Source organism: Dendropsophus ebraccatus, chromosome 4, assembly GCF_027789765.1.
Source record: "Dendropsophus ebraccatus isolate aDenEbr1 chromosome 4, aDenEbr1.pat, whole genome shotgun sequence".
NCBI lineage: Eukaryota > Metazoa > Chordata > Amphibia > Anura > Hylidae > Dendropsophus > Dendropsophus ebraccatus.
The window spans coordinates 66,796,487-66,818,253 of record NC_091457.1 but is presented as its reverse complement, the minus strand read 5'-3'; the positions used below and the strand labels follow the sequence as shown (position 1 = coordinate 66,818,253).

At 40.4% G+C, this 21,767-nt stretch overlaps 1 protein-coding gene across 2 annotated transcripts in view; it reads right to left on the bottom strand.

Moving 5' to 3' along the window:
• Positions 1-21,767, bottom strand: part of NLRC5 (NLR family CARD domain containing 5) — a 106,048-nt gene that overhangs the window by 53,027 nt on the left and 31,254 nt on the right. For both annotated transcript variants that reach the window (XM_069966002.1, XM_069966003.1), the window contains exons 13-25: positions 19,230-19,313; positions 18,665-18,754; positions 18,089-18,154; positions 14,518-14,601; positions 13,718-13,801; positions 11,946-12,035; positions 11,811-11,858; positions 9,978-10,043; positions 9,071-9,154; positions 3,242-3,325; positions 1,986-2,075; positions 1,512-1,574; positions 4-87 (exon numbers count right to left, since the gene is read on the bottom strand). In XM_069966002.1, the coding sequence (XP_069822103.1) occupies positions 4-87; positions 1,512-1,574; positions 1,986-2,075; positions 3,242-3,325; positions 9,071-9,154; positions 9,978-10,043; positions 11,811-11,858; positions 11,946-12,035; positions 13,718-13,801; positions 14,518-14,601; positions 18,089-18,154; positions 18,665-18,754; positions 19,230-19,313 (1,017 nt within the window). The remainder of the gene's footprint in view (positions 1-3; positions 88-1,511; positions 1,575-1,985; positions 2,076-3,241; positions 3,326-9,070; positions 9,155-9,977; positions 10,044-11,810; positions 11,859-11,945; positions 12,036-13,717; positions 13,802-14,517; positions 14,602-18,088; positions 18,155-18,664; positions 18,755-19,229; positions 19,314-21,767) is intronic.

Here is a 21,767-nt window from a genome sequence, read left to right as displayed (position 1 = left end):
CACCTGACTTCAAAGAGGTTGGGATTCTGCTGGAGTATTGCCATGAGGGTAGTGATATCATTCTTCCCAATTTTACATTTGTTCAATCTGAAAGATGAGAATATTTTATCATCATCATCATCATCATCATCATCATCATCATCATCATCACCATCACAAGGTTTATATTTATAGCTTATGCTGCCCTAGGCACTCAAACTTAACATCCTATTTGGGGGATTTCACAAGCGGAGGAATTTTCCATGAAGATTTGTCATAACTGATGTGCTGCCCCCCACAACACTGCTGCCCTAGGAACAGGACCACAAGTGCCTAATGGGGCAATTGGGATCTGCTTCAAAAGGGTTTTTGTCTTCCTCTGGATCAACACAGTAGGGTTATACTGTAGGTCTTCAGGGCTATTCCGCCTCAGGCCGCAGATTCTGTGGTCCCTGAGGGGGCGACAAAGTCTTCCCTGTTGCTGTCATTTTTGTTAAGCTTAACTTAACAAATATTACATCAGCCATGGCCCTGCTCAGCTGCTCACATCTGTCCCTGCCGTCCCGCTGCCCACGGTGACTGACGTCTGCACATCCCGCAAGGTCCGGTCGTGACGTCACCCGCATCACTCGCCTCTGCTTTGCTCCTTGGTACCCGGAGGGCAGGGGTCATGCCGGGGTGGTTATTCGACGGGCGGTTAGATTCTGGCCCGGAAAGGTGGATGAGGGGGTGATGGGGGCTGGGGGGGAGGTTGGCATGTCGCAGTGACAGGCATCTGAGGTGTGATGGGGTGGCAGAAAACCTGGAATCGGCCCTGGTTGTCTTTTTTCAACCTTATTAACTATGCAACTTTTTTGGCAGCTTATTCAAGCATTTTACAACACACAACTAGCACATGAATATACATATATACATATACATATACATAATATAATGGGAAATCTGTTGTGCAAAATTGGATCAAAACACCATGATGTCACTGTAGCCTATATAACTGATTCAGCAATTCTCAAACTCTAATGACACATGCTAATATTTGCCTATTTATTGATACAATTTTTTAATAGCATACATCTATTAATGCATTGTATAGACGTTCTTTTTTTGTGTTATAACGGCCTAACTGTGAAAATATAAAATGCATGTATTGCCCTCTAGTGGCTATCATATGACATAGCAAGAAAGTATTAGAACTATTGGAGAATAAAAATGAGCAATGAATATCAGTTTATAGGCTTATTAGTCATGTCTTTAAAAGATTTGTGTCTCTGTCAATGCAAATTCTACCTGAAACCAAGAAGGCTCCCATGATTAAAATAAGTCGGCTAGTCCCTAGGAGAGTTTCCTCCAACCTGTTGAAAAACTACAAACTCCATTGCGGAGACACAGGTTAGGTAACACTGCCCTGCAACCGGACAGTCTGCTGCGTTGATAATTATTAGGAGAAACGGGCTGGCTGGGCAGATCGGTGCACTGGGGGTGATAGCATTTCTCCAGATGCTTGAGTGATAATCACTTGTTGTGTTACATACCTGCAGATAACCTTGTTGGCCTTCTGCTGCCTTTGTAAATGTAAGCAGATAGATTCAGCAGATCTGCAATCAGAAAGCATCATTACTCTATGCACCATACCCAAATATTCCTGAAGTAAAAGATTGTTTAGAGAAGGTTATTACATACAATGGCCCTAGTGTCCGCCTAGCAGTACTAATCACATGCTAGGAGTTCTCAGCAGTCAGGCTCCCAGTGGAGAGATAGCTGTGGCATATTTTATATTTCTTGTAAGGTGACCCATATTTATGACACCCATCAACAGCACAAAGAAGTAATAAGGCATATGCTTCCACTTTTAGCTCTGCAGTAGCTGATATTTCTGTCGGCAGAAGGGCAGCCCACAGGTCATATTAGGGATAATATAGCCAATTGGAACAGATGTCAAGTATGTAAAATGAATAATCTACCAGGGAATAACAATGCGAAATGTAATACAGAAAGTCACTACTTACCTCACATCAACTTCTGTAATGCGGTCACAGATGGTGATAGAGCTGGCCAGTAAAAGCACACAGCCTGGGGAAAGGTCACTTGTACTGATGCTAAGAACGCAGTAGGGAAAAAAGATTGATTGCAACATAAATCATTTAAAAGTTAATAATGACCCATGTCACTGTCTTCTGAAAAATTTCATGCAAAATTAAAGTTTATCTACCTAGAAGAAAGGCTGTCAAGGAGGGCACATGATAAAAGGGGATATCCAGGAATAGAAAAGCACAGCTGTCTATTTCCAGAAACAGCCCCACTTTTGTCCTCACTTCATTTGTGGTATTGCAACTCCAATGAAGTCAAAGCAGCTGACTTATAACACCACACACAACCTGAGGACAGCCATGGTGATATTGTTGAAGGAAAACAACTATATTTTTTTTAAACCCAGGTAACCCCTTTAAGCACTTAACAATTTACCTATGACCAGATAACTTTATAAAAGATAATGTTTTATTGTTTTTAGGTGTAATGTTTATGTATCATTTTTGTGAAGGTTATCTGCCAAATGTGCAGATTAGAATGTAGATCTGCTACAGGTCCCAGGACCTATACATCCAACCACTTGTCTGTTCTCCTATCTCTACTATCACTCCCCTTCCTTAGGCCAGACCACTCATCAATAAACTTCCTCTCTGTACTTTTGCAGTAGAGTCTAGGAGGCATATTGCAATGGACACCGCATTATGTAAAACATCTTCTTTACTTGCTGTCTGGATAACAAGGACTAATAAGAGGTAAGGTTGCTATTGTCCTCTAGGGGGGACGTGTATGAAAAGGCGTAAATGCATTCTTTAGGCGCAGATGGGGCAGATCGGCGTAAAAATAATCGCAAATGATATTTTTGCCACCGTCGCCAGTTGGGCGGAGAGGGGGTGTTACGGTTGTGCGGCAGCACGCACAGCAGGCGCGGCCTCTGCGGGTGCTGCATTCATCATTTTTCCGGATGAAAAATAATACTGAAACCTACGCCAGCTCTGAGCTGGCGTAGGTTTCAAAATTTGTGCACGGACAGGCTCCGTGCGATTGGGATTTATGTAGAGGCAATTCACCTCTACATAAATCCACTGAGCTCCGGAGCTGCAGGGACATTTGTAAGCCCGGCGTAAAAAACGCCAGACTTTATAAATGTCCCCCTAGGTGTCTAAGCTATATACCGTGTTATAGGGCATTGACAGACCCTCGGAAGGTAAATGTCTGAAAATAGTGGAAGTCTTACCTGAGCTTTGTCAAGTGAGGAAGCTGTGGAAAGTGGTTGAGCAGGATCTCAATCATCTGGTGGTTTAATGCATTGCTGGATAAACTGCAGATAGGAATTCATTAAAAAAAATTACTGAGCACAGTTTGTATATAATCATTTCATAACAGTTTAAGGGTAGCTTCACACATCCCCACTTAATCATCCATTGCCAGACTAATACATTACCTGCTAAAGCTCCTGCTTGCTTCTCAGGCTCCCGACTCCTTGATGTCCCGTTTAGCCAATTAGTGCACTATCCCGCTGCAACCTGGCTGAGCAGGATGTCAGAGGAGCAAGCAGGAGTGCGGGCAGGTAACCTCTTAGTCTGGCAGCGGTGGTTAATTGGGAAGAGGCTTTACATTCTCACAGCGGAAGGAAAAATCTGCTGCGAGTAGGTAAAGCCATAGAAAATGATATTACCGGGTATTGCAGCGGTTTTCACAGCGGAAATCATAGTGTGAAATCAGCTGTGATGCGGTACATGTGAAGCTACCCTAAAGGGAGTCTTTCCCAACAGGCTCCTTCATAGCCAAGGTTTACTCTTTAAGGAGCACTGACAGATTTCTTTATTGTTCTGCCAATATAATGCACACTCCCTATCACCATTCCTGCAGTTTCATCTGTTTATTTCCAAGTTCTGCTGCTATCATACACTATCATTACTGTATCTGGGTTATGTGACCTCTGCTCTGCCACCATCTTAACATTCAGGTTCCACTTCTATCCCTTTCATATCTGTTATAAGTTTCATAATGCATCAGCACAGCATTACATGGACAGCTAAAGCCAATACCATCTCTGCCTGTGGGTGGGGCAGTGTAACAATCCTTATCTCTATAAATAAGATAATCGACTATAAATATACAGTCAGGGATGCTCTTATCAGATCCATTATAACTGTGTGACAGAAGCTGTATAATCATTATCAGTAAACAATAGTGACCCCATTGACAGCACAGACACACAGGGGCCACTATGATATCACAAGACCCAAATGAAGAAAATGTTTCTGTTCACCTACTGAATTAAATGAAAATGAGTGATAAGATGATGGAGCGGCCTGAGAATAAAGACGCAAATAGCATGACCCATGTAATGCTCCTGGCGCTATCCTTGTGGCGTATCACCTCAACACACTCTACCCCAGCGACGTTGAGAAAGACCTTGGATTAGGTCGAAACGTCTACAAGTCGCCATAAACCTTATGTTGCTTTCACACCAATGAGGTGTCATTTCTGAAATAATTATTGCAATATACCTGGCTTTACCTTTCTGCACGCTGTAAATAAACGTTTGAACACTTTTTGCATATGAAAACGAGTGCTACGGATTATTTATTCTGGATTACGTTGGGTTGAAGCCCGTCCGTACTGAGCACCAACAATTTGGTCTCCTGTTGTGCACCCCTACTTCTTGCTGTCTACACGTCTACTGTGGAGCAGTGCACCAGGTTCCCTAGATGTCCACTCCAACGGTCAACTATGAGGCACACAGCGCGTGATACGCCACAAGGATCGCGCTAGGAGCGCACCTCAACACACTCTACCCCAGCGACGTTGAGAAAGACCTTGGATTAGGTCGAAACGTCCACAAGTCGTCATAAACCTTATGTTGCTTTCACACCAATGAGGTGTCATTTCTGAAATAATTATTGCAATATACCTGGCTTTACCTTTCTGCACGCTGTAAATAAACGTTTGAACACTTTTTGCATATGAAAACGAGTGCTACGGATTATTTATTCTAGACGCCTAACAGTGACATCCATCATCCTTAGGCTATAATGGCAACAATTTATGGACCTTACTTATTTAGAAAAAGAGAAAGGATATAAGTAAAAAGGTATAACAGAGCTACAAAGGCAAGTATCATGAGGTAGCTGGACACACTCCCACTATACAGCAAGCCATCATTTGTACATTTTTGTTGTTATTTTAAATTCAACATTAAGGCCATTGGGCTGAAGTGTATTTAGTTTATGAATCCAGAGTAATTCCCTCTTTTTCAGCATAGTGATTCTGTCCCCAGGAATATGATCAATAATCATGAATTGTAAATCTTTCTCGCAGTGTTCCTTCTCTGTAAAATGATTAGGAACAGGCAAGTCTTTCTTCTGGCTACGGATGGAATATCTATGCTGGTTTAACCGTGTTCGCATGTCCCAGGTTGTCTCACCCACGTATAACAGCTTACATGGGCACCACAGCACGTACACAACCCAGCTAGAAGTGCAGGTAAGATAAAATTTGATATTATAAGTCCTGCCGGTATCAGGATGTATAAATCAGGATGTTCCTAAACATTTTACAGAGAAGGGACACTGCGAGAAAGATTTACAATTCATGATTATTGATCATATTCCTTCTCCTAAGAGGGGAGGGGACAGAATCACTATGCTGGAAAAGAGGGAATTACTCTGGATTCATAAACTAAATACACTTCAGCCCAATGGCCTTAATGTTGAATTTAAAATAACTACAAAAATGTACAAATGATGGCTTGCTGTATAGTGGGAGTGTGTCCAGCTACCTCATGATACTTGCCTTTTTTTAGCTCTGTTATACCTTTTTACTTATATCCTTTCTCTTTTCCTTTTATTACAGATATTATGGAACACAGCGGAGGAGGCTTACCGCAAATCACTGCTGAAGTCAGTAGGAACATGTTCACATTGAGCAAGGAATTCAGCCGTTTTGCAGTTCTATATTATGTGGGTGGAGGGGTGATCAATTTTTAGCATATAGGTTTGGGCGACCTCACCGGCTATCTCCTGAGGCACACTGTGGTCTTAGTTGAGATACACGTTGTAATGAGTGCTATGTGCCTTTGAAGTTCGGGGGCGCATGGCTCTCAAGCCGGATAACCTGCTACTCAAAGGAAGGAGTTCCGAGATTTACCCCTCTGACCTGACTGAACACTATTCAGACGTCTACGGACCAATGCAGTTTTTCTTACAATCTGACGTTCTGACAACGGACTTTCCCTGAGGATTATCTCACAGTGACTTTTCCAGGACAGTCTATGATACAGATATTCAACACTGGGCACTTACTGTGTATATGCTATTTATGCCTGTTTTTTTTGCTTTTACTGATCGAGCAGTGACAAGTGGAAGCCAACGCCACCGTCTGTTTTTAAATACCATACTTTTACACATATGAATGTATAACACACTGTATTATATGTAACCACATCTCATAATAATTTGTTCAGTATACAGAACCTTATTTATCACTATTTTCTGCACCAGATTTGTATCACTCCTTATCACTTGTAATCACCTGTTAATCATGATTTGCTACACACTATAAAAGGATATGAGTTACTGTTTGTATTTGCTTGAGAAAGATCTCGAGATGAGACTGAAACGTTGCACTTGCTTTTTGATTTACCAATAAATACCACTACTTTTTTCACTATACGGATGTGCCGCAAAATTCTTGGATTTATTTAGTTGGAGATTTAATCCAATCTCCGTTGCTAGGCACTCCAGCACTGGAACTGGGAGTGCGCTCTATTGTGGACATTATATATATATATATATATATATATATATATATATATATATATACAGTCCCATGTAAACTCATACATACAGTCCCACGTATATGAGCACATAATTATCAGCACCATATACTGTGGTGATGTGCACTGTATAGCGCCACAGTATATGGTGCTGATAATTACGTGGCTCATATACTGCAATATAAAGGGGTACAATGAGAAGTACTATGGCCATGAGGCTAGAGTACAAGTGCCCCCTGCTTTGCCCTCATACAGTAATAATGCCCCCTGCAGTATGCCCCATATAGTAATAATGCCCCCTGCAGTATGCCCCCATATATTAATGCCCCCTGCAGTATGCCCCCATATATTAATAATGCCCCCTGCAGTATGCCCCCATATAATAATAATGCCACTTGCATTATGCCCCCATATAATAATAATGCCCCCTGCAGTATGCCCCCATATAATAATAATGCCCCCTGCAGTATGCCCCCATATAATAAAAATGCCCCCTGCAGTATGCCCCCATATAATAATAATGCCCCCTGCAGTATGCCCCCATATATTAATAATGCCTCCTGCAGTATGCCCCCATATATTAATAATGCCCCCTGCAGTATGCCCCCATATAATAATAATGCCCCCTGCAGTATGCCCCCATATATTAATAATGCCCCTGCAGTATGCCCCCATATAATAATAATGCCGCCTGCAGTTTGCCCCCATATATTAATAATGCCCCCTGCAGTATGCCCCCATATAATAATAATGCCCCCTGCAGTATGCCCCCATATAATAATAATGCCCCCTGCAGTATGCCCCCATATATTAATAATGCCCCCTGCAGTATACCAATATGCACCAATAGTTTAAAAAAACAACAACAAAAAAACACATCATACTCACCTAATCCGCGCTGTGTGGCTGCAGGCAGCAGCTCTCCCTCCTCTTCAGGCTCCATCCTGTGAGCTGCAGGGACTGAACCTCCAGCAGACATGATGACGTCACTTCTTCACGCCTGCCGGAGAGGTCACGTCCCGGCGTCCCATAGGCTGCTGGCATGAAGTGCCGCGGCCTATGGGAGTGAATTTCAGAGCAGGACGCTGACAGGTCCTGCTCCGACATTCTGCTCGATTGAATGTTTCGCCCGCTCACATCTGCACATACAGTTAAGCATGTTACTGCTTGCTTAGTATGTTTATACCATGAGATGCTCTTTCCTGCAGTAAACATTAATGTTGTGATCTAATTTGCAAGAAGTCTATGAATATCATGTGAGGATGAGGTTATCATCCAGCATGACAAACCATGGTTATACATTTGCTTTTATTAAGTGATTAAGTATTATGGGATTTACATTAAAATTTACAGGGAATCTTGCCAGAACATTATTAACAACTCATGTTTGTAAAGGAGTATTACCAGGGCATAATGTACGTCTTACGCACATTATAAAACGGGGTGCTAGGGTCTATTCCAATCTGACTAATCTGTTGTATTTATCATTAAAGGGTTGCCTATAGGATATAAAATATTACACTGACTATTTATTAGTTAAGATTCATGTTTGCGCCTTAAAAAAACTGGTCATACACGACATCTGCTGGATGAATGTTAATATTGGCAGACAAGGTGCACCCATTCAGTTTAGATAATTGGAAAATACTGCCGCTGGGTTCAGCTGACATTTATCCAATGCATATGCCTATCTTAAAGCTGGATATACACATATTTATCCACGGTCCATTGGCTGATCCAGCTAAATTGTCTATAGCTAAATATTTCACGTCTATGGCAAGATTTAGAATTTAGTGATCTGTATGTTGTATGTTATTTTAGAAGAGATTTACTATACATTGTCGAAGCATGTTAGAAGATCACATTGGTCAAGCTCAGTATTTATGTCAAGCTTTATAAGGATATATAAAGTAGCTGGCAAGAAATGTTGTTCAGTGTTAGGCCACATTCACAACGTTGCAGATTGCAGCAACGGCCGTTGTTTATTGTCCACGCCCATCTGCATTGTTTTCTGTTTAACCATGGCTGCACTGTATATACACAAAATAGACATGTCAGTTTTTTGTGAGGCTGCATAGAACACCAGACGTAGCATATACAGTGTGTCTACACTACTGACGTTGTTCTGTAGAATCTAATGTTAATGTTAATGCAATCTGCAACAATGGCCGTTATGTATTTAAAATATATGTAGTGTGAACGATCATCTTCTGCAAATATTCTTTATAAAGTACAGTATATGAATATGCAAGTAGCAGACCACATTGTGAAACTATCACCTACTTTATCTGTGTGAGTTCAGAGCACTGGATCAGTGCCAGCATTAGATTCTTCAGCTTCTGGGAAGTCATGCGGTATTCTGTCAGGCTATGATGAAACATGTACAGAGTTATTATTTGCTGCAACGAACAGCGACAGAATGATAATAGCTTTTTTATTCACATAATTTCATTGTTATTTCATTAGGAATGGGAAACTAACAGCTCTTCCAGGAAAACATGTGAATAGTCTGTTTACATCTGTGGTATTATTTTTGTTTTGCTCTAATAAGAAGGACAGCAGTAAAGATGCCAAAGTCAAATGTGTCACCAGATCCATAACATTATAAAAATAAACAGACCCCATCTACAATAATAGGGTCTGGAGGCAGGGCTGGTGTGCGAACCCAGCGAACCTGGGCAACTGTCATGACTCCCTACTCCTGGGGGGCCCACCCAGCTGCTGGGTGCTGTGCCTAGTCTTTTAACTGTATATGCTTGCAGCAAGGGCTTCCAGTTAAACGCTACACTCTGACTGAATGAGCAAATAACCATTGGATCTCCACCCAGCCCATCACACATCAAAAATGAGCTAGGCAGTGGTTCGAAAAATGGACCGCAGCACCAGCATCCCTGCGCCGGTCTATTCATGTTAAAAAAGTGATGTCCTTAGTGGTACAGTCACTTTAAAGACACATAAGACATAAAAATTATTATCCCTCCTTATGTAAATGTTCTGCATCCAACTTTCCCTTTATATGTGACAGTAAGAAGCCATGCAAAAAGACATCATGATATACAACATAAGCTTACATTTATTTTTTTTTAGAAAAAAGGTTTGGATAATAATATGTCACCATTTCTAAAACTTTACTGCACACTTTTCTATTCTTAAATAATATTTGGGATTTTAAGTTATGATCTCTATTTACCTGAAGGACTTTGATGGTTGTGGTGATGCAGATCTGTTTTCATTTTGGATCAGGAAAGATCTGTTCCTTTAAAATAAACAAGACCAGTTTAAGCTGCTGCCACTAACATCTGGGTTTGTCTGGGCAGAGTTTCCATGTTATGTAAAAGAAGAAAAATAAAGTGACAACAATTTAAAAGGATCAGACAGAAAAAAAATGCCACCTAAAATCAGAGTATGGCTATGTTTCCACAACATTTTTGCTTACTTTTTTTTTTTTTTTTTTTTTAGAAAAATGACACCTAGCATTTTGAATTCAAAATGACTTCTGTCATTTTACTGTTTGGCTGCCCATCAGTGCAATGGCGGCTGTTGGTACATTATTCTAGTTCAGGTGCACTGATTGCCCTTTGGGTGTGTCTTTAATTGAACAATCCATTGAATTTAAAGGAGTACTCCTCCCCCGCAAAAAAAAAACAAAGACACAAACGGCATATATACTCCTGCTTCCCCTTCATCTTTATCCCCCGTCCTCGGATCTCCCTCACTTCTGGGTTGCGGAGTAGTGAATGGGGAAGAAAAGACTGCCAGTGCGCATGTGCACTGGCAGCCTTTTTATTGGCTAGAGCGCATCATATGGCTTCCAGCTTGCTCAGCAAATCAGGGCTGAGCAAACTGGAAGCCATTTGATGCCAATGAAAAGGCTGCTTGTGCGCAAGTGCACCAGCAGCCTTTTCTCTCTCAGATAGCTTATTGACACACATTACAAAGCTATATAGCTTTGTAATGTGTGTTAAAGTGACTCTGTACCCACAATCTGACCCCCCCAAACCGCCTGTACCTTCAGATAGTTGCTTTTAATCCAAGATCTGTCCTGGGGTCCGTTCGGCAGGTGATGCAGTTATTGTCCTAAAAACAATTTTTAATCCTACAGCGCTGTGTCTAACGGCCGGGGCTTACATTTGTATACGCATTAGGCTGGCACACCCTCTCTGTCCTTCCTCCCCACCCTCCTCATCATTAGGAATGATCCAGGAACATTAACTGCTTTGCACAGGTGTCTTAACGATCCAGCCCATGTTCATTATGCACACAGGTGATGAATAGGAGAGAATCTGCCTTGAGCATTCCTAATGCTGAGGAGGGCGGGTAGGAAGGACAAAGAGGGTGTGCGAGCCTAATGCATATACAAATGTAAGCCCCGGCCGTTAGACACAGCGCTGCCGGATTAAAAGTAGTTTTTAAAACAATAACTGCATCACCTGCCGAACGGACCCCAGGACAGATCTTGGATTAAAAGCAGCTATCCGAAGGTACAAGTGGGTTGGGGGGTCAGATTGTGGGTACAGAGTCACTTTAATTAAGCGTAAAAAGTAAATCGCTGCACTACTCCTTTAATAGTAAAAACAGTGAAAGGACAGTGAAGAAAAAAAGAACTGTGTAAGAACATCTAAAAAATAATGTTCGTTGTTTCTAAAAGACATCCGAAAAGAATTTTCATGATCAATATTTTGACGTCTGTGCAGACAACGTCCGTCATTTTACATACTGTGTCTGCATTGGACGTCAGTCATTACATTGAGGTCAATTAAAATGCTGTAATAACAGACATAATTTTAAAAAGAAAATGGAATAGATTTGGGTGGACAACATGATCAAGAATAATAATAAAGACTCTAAAATATTTTTGTTATGATCTCAGTTCCAAATTTCAAACTATACAATTATTGCCAAATGCCAACCGTTGTCATATCGGCCTGCTGCATGCATGACTATCATCTTTAAAACCTAGAATGACACCATCAGTTTTCATGTACATAATATATAGTACGCTTATGCTCCATTCAACTTGTACCTGTTGGCTTCCTGAAATGTCAGCAGCACTTTCTGTTGAGTCCCAAATCTACAGATAGATAGAACATAAAAACATAATTGTATGAGTTATTTCATCTGCCTATTACATGAAAAAAGTAATATATCATGAACTTACCTAATGGTGACATCAGTCAGATTCTTCACCACAGACAGAGACTTGGCCAAGCACATAATACCACTCAGTGAAATTTTATTTCCACTCAGACTGTAACAAAAAAGTATAAAATGTATAAGCAAGGCAAAAGAAAAAAAGGCTCATTCAGATACATAAGTAAGGGTATGTTCATATGGGCAGGATTTGCATTAGGAACATCTGCTATTTATTTTGAAGAATATCTGCAGCAAGAACCTGCAAGTGAATTAACCCTGTTATGCTCAATGAAACTAATTTAAAGGGTTTAGAACATTGAATCTACACCTATAAAAACATGGTATGGATTTTGAAATCCATACAATGTTATTATTCCAAACGGACTTATATGTATTGCTTGATCCATGTGCGAATATAGCCTTGCAGCTCCATCAACAGCCACAAGGTAGAGCTCACTGCATAACTATTTAAATTGTGAAGTTAAACAAGTACTGCCATCAAAGATTTTATTCTGTGACCTGTACACCATTTGGCTATATTCAAAAAATGTTTCTTCTTGTCCGTTTATAAGATTTAAAATGACGTCCATTATTTTGAGTCCATAATGACGTTTGTTATTTTGAGGATTGGCTGCCTGTCAGTGCAATAATAGCTGCTGGTACATTATTCTAGTTTGGGTTTCCTAACAGCCTTTTGGGTGGGTCTTTAATTTAAATAAGTCCATTTAATTTAATAATAAAAATGGAGAAAGGACGGTGAAAAAAGAAAAACAACCAAAAAATAACATCCGCTGTTTACAAAAGACGTCCGAAAATAATTGTCATGATCATTATTTTGACATACAGTACGCGCAGATAACGTCCGTCATTTTATACACTGTGTGCATTGGAAGTCCGTCATCCTATTGACTTCAATGCATTGCAGTCAGTTAATTTGAGGCAATAACGGATATCTTTTTAAATAGAAAAAGTGGACAATTTTTTTGATGTTGTGTGAATATAGCTTTTCTATGGAATACACTACGGTGTAGTTAGTTTATATACTGGTGCCTTCTTAGGTCAGTTGCCAAGTTCGTTACTTTTATGCCCTGGGCCTGATTTCCACTTCACACATAATACACTGTACGTTTCAGCGAGTCTGGTAGCCAATCACATGGTCCAGGGCAGGAAGGGAATAGACCCTATAACTTGCTTACCAGACATAAGTAAATACATGAACAACAGAGCAGTATACATCATAAAGGGTGGATAAGTGGCCACAGAATAACATTTTTGCTAGTGCCTCTTAGCATGCACTGGTAGGGGTTGTTCTGGTTGACTGCTATGGATTACATACAGAGCTTGCCCAGCTCTCAACAGTAACACAGCCAAAACACAGTCATTATGGGCAGAATGTCAGGGAGTTTCCAAAAAAAGGGGAGATGTTGTAGGGTTCTGGCAGCGATACAGTCACTGAGGCTATCTAGTAGCTGCTCACTTGCTGTATATGTGCAAAGAGTATCTAGCATCATACAAGCCTTGGCAGATGCCAGGGTCCACAGGGCATATGGGAGCTTTGACTCTGTAAACATTTGAGTCGGTAAACATTTTCTATACTCTTCTAGACCCATGAAACCGTCTGTTTCATCCACAGGCTAACAAATACCCAGCCAACCTCCGAAGGAAGGAAATGACAGGCAGTGGTTATCAGGGCAGACTGGTGGTTGACTATCATAGCGGGGAACAGGGCTTATGGGTTAAAAAGTCAAAGATTGACTTCGATGCTTTACAGATATCTACGCTGTACAGACAACTTACTTGACTGAATGAAGATATTTTAGTTCAGAAAGAATCTGGGTTATACCAGTAATTCCTGCATTTCCCAATCTGTTGTCAGACAAACTGTAATACATGGAAAGTTATTCATTGTAGAAGCCTGGATAAATATCAACAAATCAAAATCATCAGGAAAATACAATGTGATGTACACAATGAGCCTCATCCACACATCAATTTTTCTTCTGGGACCTCTGGAATCAGGATCAGGGATGGCCTGGGGATCAGTGATGCATCCGTTTGGCAGATCTACAAATTGGATAGAAGGGTAATAAATGGCCACAGGGTGGAGCCTGCCTAGAGGCTAAGCAATGCTTCAGTAAAAATGGACGACACGTGGGTGGTCCCACTGACTTCTATTGAAGCCGTCATTCTGCAAAAACAGACTGTATAAATGCCTGTCCTACTTTTTTTGCGGAACGGATAGGGTCCAAAAGCAGATCCATTTTTAAAACTGATGTGTGAATGACCACATTGAAATCAATGGGTCCTTTTGCTGTCCATAAATCAGGATCCTAATTTTCAGATAAAAAACACCTGATGTGTAGATGAGTCCATATAAGGGAAGGTTCCCATTACAACTGTAACCATGGATATGTTGGCATCCCGCCATAATGGCATCCTGATGTATCTCTGCACAGACAGGCATGGGTCCCCTTTACGACAGTGGCCATAACATAGTCAGCTAGTGATTATGATAGCATGCCAATGTATCCGTGCCTCAGGAGGCACACCTCTAATGTAAATGCACCCAAGAGCTTTTTTCAAAGGAAGTTACTTACTCCAAAAATGATAACTTGCTGCATTGTTGAAGGACTGTGCACAATTTCTCCAGTGTTTTCTGGTGATACTTGAAACCTGTTATCCTAGGAGAACATGATATGAAGATGTGAGCTGCAGGAATAGAACTACACATACAGTATGGCATAATAAGAGAGCTATCTATCTATCTATCTATCTATCTATCTATCTATCTATCTATCTATCACATATCTATCTATCTATCTATCTATCTATCTATCACATATCTATCTATCTATCTATCTATCTATCACAAATCTATCTATCTATCTATCTATCTATCTATCTATCTATCTACCGATGTAAACAAATAGTTAAAAATAGGCAGCACTCAGCAAAGTGAAATTAGGTGATTTCCATATTTACTTATATGTGAGAACTGCAAAACGAACTTATGGGTCCTTTTCTAAGCCAGAAAAAGTCCCTGTGAGTTTTGGGTAAATTGTTGCATATATAGTATTGGTGAGTAAATAAAAAAACAAAAAACTTAAAGGGAACCTGTCATCTGCTCTAACTGCAAGCAGGATGAAGTACCAACAGCCCCTCATTACAATGATCTATGCCCTACACCGAAATGCTGTGTCTTGTTAAACAAAACAGGGAGAAGTGTCCACTTGGAGGCTCTCCTCTGGATTCTCCTTACCCGGCTTTGCTTGAGAGACAGGTTTTAAATTATACAAATATAGGGAGAGCCCTTGTGTATGGTATAACAATTTAGTTCTATTTAGTAGAATGGAGCTGCAAAACCACACCAAAACTGAGGACAGGAAAGGTGCTGTTTCTTAGCCTAGAAAACCCTTTAAGCAACCCATAGCAATGAATATTGAAACTAAATTCTGCTTGAACGTTGTTTTATTGTTTGAACAGACAATAGGATACATTGAAGCAATTTGGAAGATAATTCAATTGAATAGACACACACAATAATAAATGGTTAAGTACACTCAAGTGTAATGCATTTTATTCAAAATATCATGGGATCCCATTTAATTGAGTATCTGGGACTTGTCAGTTCTGTTAGCTATTACCCAGTCGAAAAGTATCAGGGTATGTACCCATTATGGAATTTCCACCTGTATTCCCTAGTGGGAACATGCCCTTAGGCGGGAATTCCTGCATTAGAGCTTTATACGAAATAACTAAAACATTTCCACCACGTCAAGAACTTTGATAGAATACAGTGGGTTTGTGCCAGAGGTTTAGCTGATGTTAAGAGAGGAAGGATGTGGCTTCAGGTTGAATATAGAATGAGACTCCTAACTCCTTTTCAGATTCTTTAATGCTACTCGGTGTTGTCAGCCACAACATTTCCACATCATTTCAGAAGTTGTGGATTTTGTGTTTTTTTCCCCTACACAAACTTGACTTCAGTGTCTTGTCCCACGTTTTTCATTTTCCTCTAATTTTCCTAAATTTCCAGTAGAATCGTGGATTTTGGTTTCAATAGATTGTGGACTTACTACTGCAGATTTTAGTGCAGATTATGCAAGTTAAAGTGTAGCTATCATTAAAAAAACCTTTTGATGTGTCATACGCATCCTTAAAAAGTTTTAATTAGTTGGGGTTTGGATGCTGAGATCCCCTCTAATCACTAGAAAAATTGGGGAGAAGCACTAAGCTAAGCACTTCTCTCCGTTTCTCTCTTCACTGCAGCAGGCAGAGGATGCTATAGAAATTCTATAAGGCCTCCTTTAGTGAGGAGAGATATGGGTATAAATGGGGCTTGGGTGTGGGGATTTAGCTAAGACCATCACACAGACCATCTTGATAAATTTTCCCCAACCCCACCACCACCATTATGCTCATATTATACTTAAATAAATACAGTTTCACATCTGTAACGAGTTTCCCATAGAATTAGATAGAATTCAATAGAAAACAATGTTAAATTACCATGTCATTGATTTTACACATGTCATTTTAAAAGGCATAATAAGTTATGTAAATTATTTTATTTGGTAAATTGCTGGGCTGCATTTTAGTGACTCTGTACCCACAATCTGACCCCCCAAACCACTTGTACCTTCGAATAGCTTTTTAATCCAACATCTGTCCTGGGGTCCGTTCGGTAGGTGATGCAGTTATTGTCCTAAAAACAACTTTTAAACTTGCAGCCCCGTGCCCAGCGGCCAGGGCTTAGAATGTCTATGCATTAGGCTGGCACAACCTCTCTGTCCCTCCTCCCCGCCCTCCTCATAATTAGGAATGCTCCAGGCAGATTCATCACCTGTGAGCTATGTGAATACTGAACATGGGCTGGATCTTTAAGGAACCTGTGCAATGTTCAGACAGGAGAAAATGTTCTAGGGGCATTCCTAATGATGAAGAGGGTGGGGAGGAGGGGTGGTGCAAAGTTAGGGCACAGATATTCTAAGCCCCGGCTGTTGGGCACGGGGTTGCAAGTTGTTCTTTAGGACAATAACCGCATCACCTGCCGAACGGACCCCAGGACATATCTTGGATTAAAAGCAGCTATCCGAAGGTACAAGCGGTTTGGGGGGGTCAGATTGTGGGTACAAAGTCACTTTAAAATCCTTGTGTAAAATATACACATATACATAGAAGAATGGTTCTTTAAGGCTATGTTCATACAACGTCAAAAAAGAGAAAAAGTGGACGCTTTTCCTATTTAAAAAGAAGTCCATTATTGCAGCAATTTAAAGGGGTTGGCCACTTTATAGTAAAATAAGTCAGTACAAAGTATTAGTCAGTGTGCTTAATGTATATACGAACAGCAGCTCCCTGTGTACCTCATAGAGCTAAAATCAGACTTCTCTTCACCAGGCTGGGCTGCCCTGCTCTGTTTTGTTTCAGTCCATAAAATGGCCGACATGGAGAAACATGTGACCATGCCCCACCCCCTGTGTCCTCCATAGGCATAATACAGGCTCAGTGGTGGACACTGGGGGGCGAGGCCTGGTCACATGCTCCTCCATGTAAGAAATCTTATGGACCAAAACACCACAGAGCAGGACAGCACAGCCTGGAGCAGGGGAGTCTGATTGTAGCTCTATGAGGTACACAGGAAGCTGCTGTCCGTATATACAGTGAGCACACTTACTAATACTGTACACTGAGCAATTTTACTATAAAGTGGCCAACCCCTTTAACTGACTACAATGCAATGCATTGAAGTCAATGGACGTCCAATGCACGCAGTGTATAAAATGTTGGACGTTATCTGTGCAGAGGGCAAATTAATGATCATGTTATATTTTTGGACGTCTTTTGCAAACAGCAGCCGTTGTTCACACACAGTTTTTCTTTTTTCACAGTTCTTTCTATGTTTTTACTATTAAATTCAATAGAATTTTCAATTGGCAATTAGTCCATCTAATCTAGAATAATGTACCAGCACCTGTACATTATTGCACTGATGGGCAGCCAATCCTCTAAATTACGGATATCATTTTGGACTCAAAATGTTAGACGTCATTTTAAAAATAATAAAAAAATATTGTGTGAACATAGCCATAGATTGTAATTAAACAGCATTTCAGAAACTTCAAAATTCATGAATCAGTTAATTTCTCATCTGCGATGAAATGTTACCTGATATTTCTTTGACAATCATCGATACCAGTGAAAAAATGGATCTCTGCAGTCCGATGTATACCACTTTAATAGCAAAAAATACAACATAAGGAACCATATAACACAGAATTATAATTACTCTCTAATGGCCCCCCAAAATAAGTAGGCCCCCTCGAAATCCAAATGCACAAATCGTACAATCGTACGATCATTTCAGAGCTAATCAAATTCATTCTTTCCCCAAAAATTCCATTGATTACTTTGGGTGAATACATTCTGCTCAGTGGTTGTTAGCTAAGCAGCAAACTATTTGAAAAGAGTCCCTGCTTCTGTACATACTTTGCATGGCACCACAGAAAGTATGTACCACAGCTGGGACACCTTTCAAAGACAGTCCCAGTGCTGTACAACAGCTCAAAGGTAACCATTGTCTGTGCATTGTTGCTTACACTGTACAGTTGCTGGGCCAAACATCCAGGTCCCTGCCCAGTGGTCGAATTGAAATCAGCCATTGAGTGTGAATAAAATTAATTATAATATAAGAATTATAATATAATTATAATATAATTATTAATTATAATAAGAAATCCTTACCTGGCTGCTACAAGTTTTACATTGAGGCAGGTTACCATGGAACAGACCAGATGCAACATTCCTTCTTCAGATAACATTGTCCTGTTAAGCCTAGGAACATGAAATGTACATAAATAGTATTAAGCCACATCCCAATCTGCCATTTAAATATCTTTCCCCAACTGCAATACATAATATGGTAATTTTCTTATATTTCTGCATATATAACTATAAAATTAGGTATTATCAAAGCCAGCTAGAGACATTCTTGACATTTCCTAGTTTCTCATGCATAGTAGTCTAAAATAAAAATAATAATAAAAACATTAAAATAAAACTTGGAGTGCTGCTTTGTTATATTTAGGACTCACTTCTATTAGGAAGAACAGAGAGCAGCTATACAGAGCAGTTCTTGACTATTACCCAGCACTACAGTTTTAGTGGAAGATGAACATTTCTTAACTTCTCTTGTGGAGGTGCTGTAATGTCTAGCGGAGGACACACACATTTTGATCAGGTATGAATTATGCTACATAACAATGAATTATGCTACAGAACAATAACCGTTAGAATACATAAAGCTTACTCTAGTTTCCCAGAAATATGTATATTCGGAAGGTTTTCGATCAACTTCATACAACCATGATCTCCAAAAGCATTGCCAGATAAACTGAAACAGGAAAAAGAGGTAAGACGATATATATATAGACAGAAAGCAAAGCAGTTGTCAGGTAGAGGGGTCTGGGATGACAACAGAAAGGTGCAGCCCTAGTTGTCCTTGCCTACTTGCCTCGACAGGCCTAAGTGGCTGCTGACAACTGGGCGGCGTTCCCTAACCTGATCCAAGTGGAAACACAAAATAGAGACAAGACTAACACACAAAAAGGGAATAGTCAGAGGTCCTAGTCGTTAACAGCCGGTCAATATAAGTACAAAGTCAATATCCAAAGAATAGCCAAAAAGCCAGGTAATCAGGAGTACATGTTAGAGTGAATAGCTAGTTCAAGAAACGCTAGATAACTACGCTCTATCACAGGCAAAGGATGGGAAACAGGGGAAGGTACTTATGGAACCTGTAGTCCCAGCCCCAGGCGTGATTGGGGCTGAGACTCCAGGTCCTGCCCAGATACCGACAGCTGACTGGTGTGTCAGCTGTCAATCAACAATCAGCAAACACACAACACCTTATGCTGATCAGCCAGGGAGAGAATACTTGCCACTGCTACAACAAGGAAAAGCAGAGGAAAGTATAGCAAAAATATGAGATGCATTCTGGCTGCTATTGACGCCGAGCTGAACGCACGGCCCGAGTCTTTACAGCAATAGTCACAGACCACTTTATTACCAACATGGCTGAGCAGTTATATGAACTCCATTCATTTGTTTGTATTTATTTTATATAGATTGTTCCTGCTATTTACCGTTTAAATTTGAAATTTAGATTGTGATTGGCGCTATAAAAATAAATATGATAAAAAGTACAGCACAGCTGGCATGTCATTCATAGCTGTACATTTATGATACATCAGCAGCAGGTGTCAGCTCGAACATACTGACATCTAGCTGCAATAGCAGGGGCCCAGGGATAACTCTTATTCTTGCTGTTTAACCCCCTTAGATGCCACATTCAATAGCAAACACAGCCACTAAGCGTGGAGACAGAAGATGCCCTTTCTTTTTTTGTCATTGAGAAAAGTATTCATAAGTGGTATTGATACAGCCATAATGAACTATAATTTAAAATGTAAAAAAGAAGCTGTTTATTCTGCAAAAACAAACAAAAAACCCTCAAACAGTCCAATAATGGCACAATTAAAAATGTGATGGGTCTTGGAATGTGTCATGTCATATGCACTAACTCTGAGGGAGAGTATTGTGGTAGGGAGGGTCTGCTGGTACTTGCAGTCCCACTCATTCAGTGGTATAAAATGTCACAGTTATCATGGGTTATTAGTGGACTAAAGGACAAAAAGTCTCCAAGTCTCCCTAAAGCGTATCTGTAATCATGTCTCTTCACTCGATCGGTGTGCAGTCGTTTCAGTAACTATGTATACAACCAAGCCCAATCAGTTCCGTGCACAAGACTTATTGCATCAGAATGGGACTTGTGCACAGAAATGACCTGGTGTGGTCATATTCATAGCTACCCAAACTTCTGGCGGCAGGAGTGACTGTAAAGACATCATAAGAGGTACCCTTTAAAAGGGTATTCCACTCAAACAACTTTTCATATATTTCTGCCCATGGTGAGACTCACCCATACCAGTTCATTCGATACTTGTTATTATCTATTCAGTCTCCTTCCCCTAGTTCTAAGCTGCTGCCTTCTGCTGAAGACACAGAAAATTGTTTGTGAGCTTTTCTCTCTGTCTCCCCTTCCTCCCCCCTTCCTTCCTAAGGTGGCTGATGTAAACAACTAGATAGCTTCTTTGTAATACTGGGAGGGTTAATCTGAGGTCAAGTTGCAAATGAACTAATTGTGATTATCCCTCCTGGCATTACAAAAAAGCTACAAAGTTGCAGATAGGGACTTGTTTACATCAGCCGTCTCAGAAGGCAAGGGGGAGGAGGGGCGAACAGAGAGGAAAACTCACACAAAGATTTCTATGTCTTCAGCAGAAAGCAGCAGCTCAGAACTGAGGGAGGGACTTTGAATAGATAATAACAATTATGGAAGGAATTGTTAGTCTCAACATGGGCAGCAACGTATCACAAGTTATATTTGAGTGAAATACCCCTTAGGAGTCAGTACAAATTGTAAAAAGGGGGGCTGCACAGTATATTTTAAACAGTTAATCCCTATGTCCTAGCCGGTGGTGAATGACATGATTATAGTGCTAGCTATGTAGGAAAAGCTGGGTATTTATAAAGTACTTTCTCAGATTAGCTTAACACGTCAAGTGATGGACTCTAGCCCTAAAGATCTGAGGGTTACAACAGAGGGTTACATCCCCCTTTACTAGAAGATTCTAAGGTATTCAGGTGTGGATTTTAATGAATTGGATAATATAAAAAACAGATGACCCTTCATCTACTTTTTCCTCTTGGTTATGCAAGGTTCCGGGTGAAATGTGTCTTGTCAGTATATGTAGCTGAATCAGCTGTCAGCTGTACTGATGTAGTA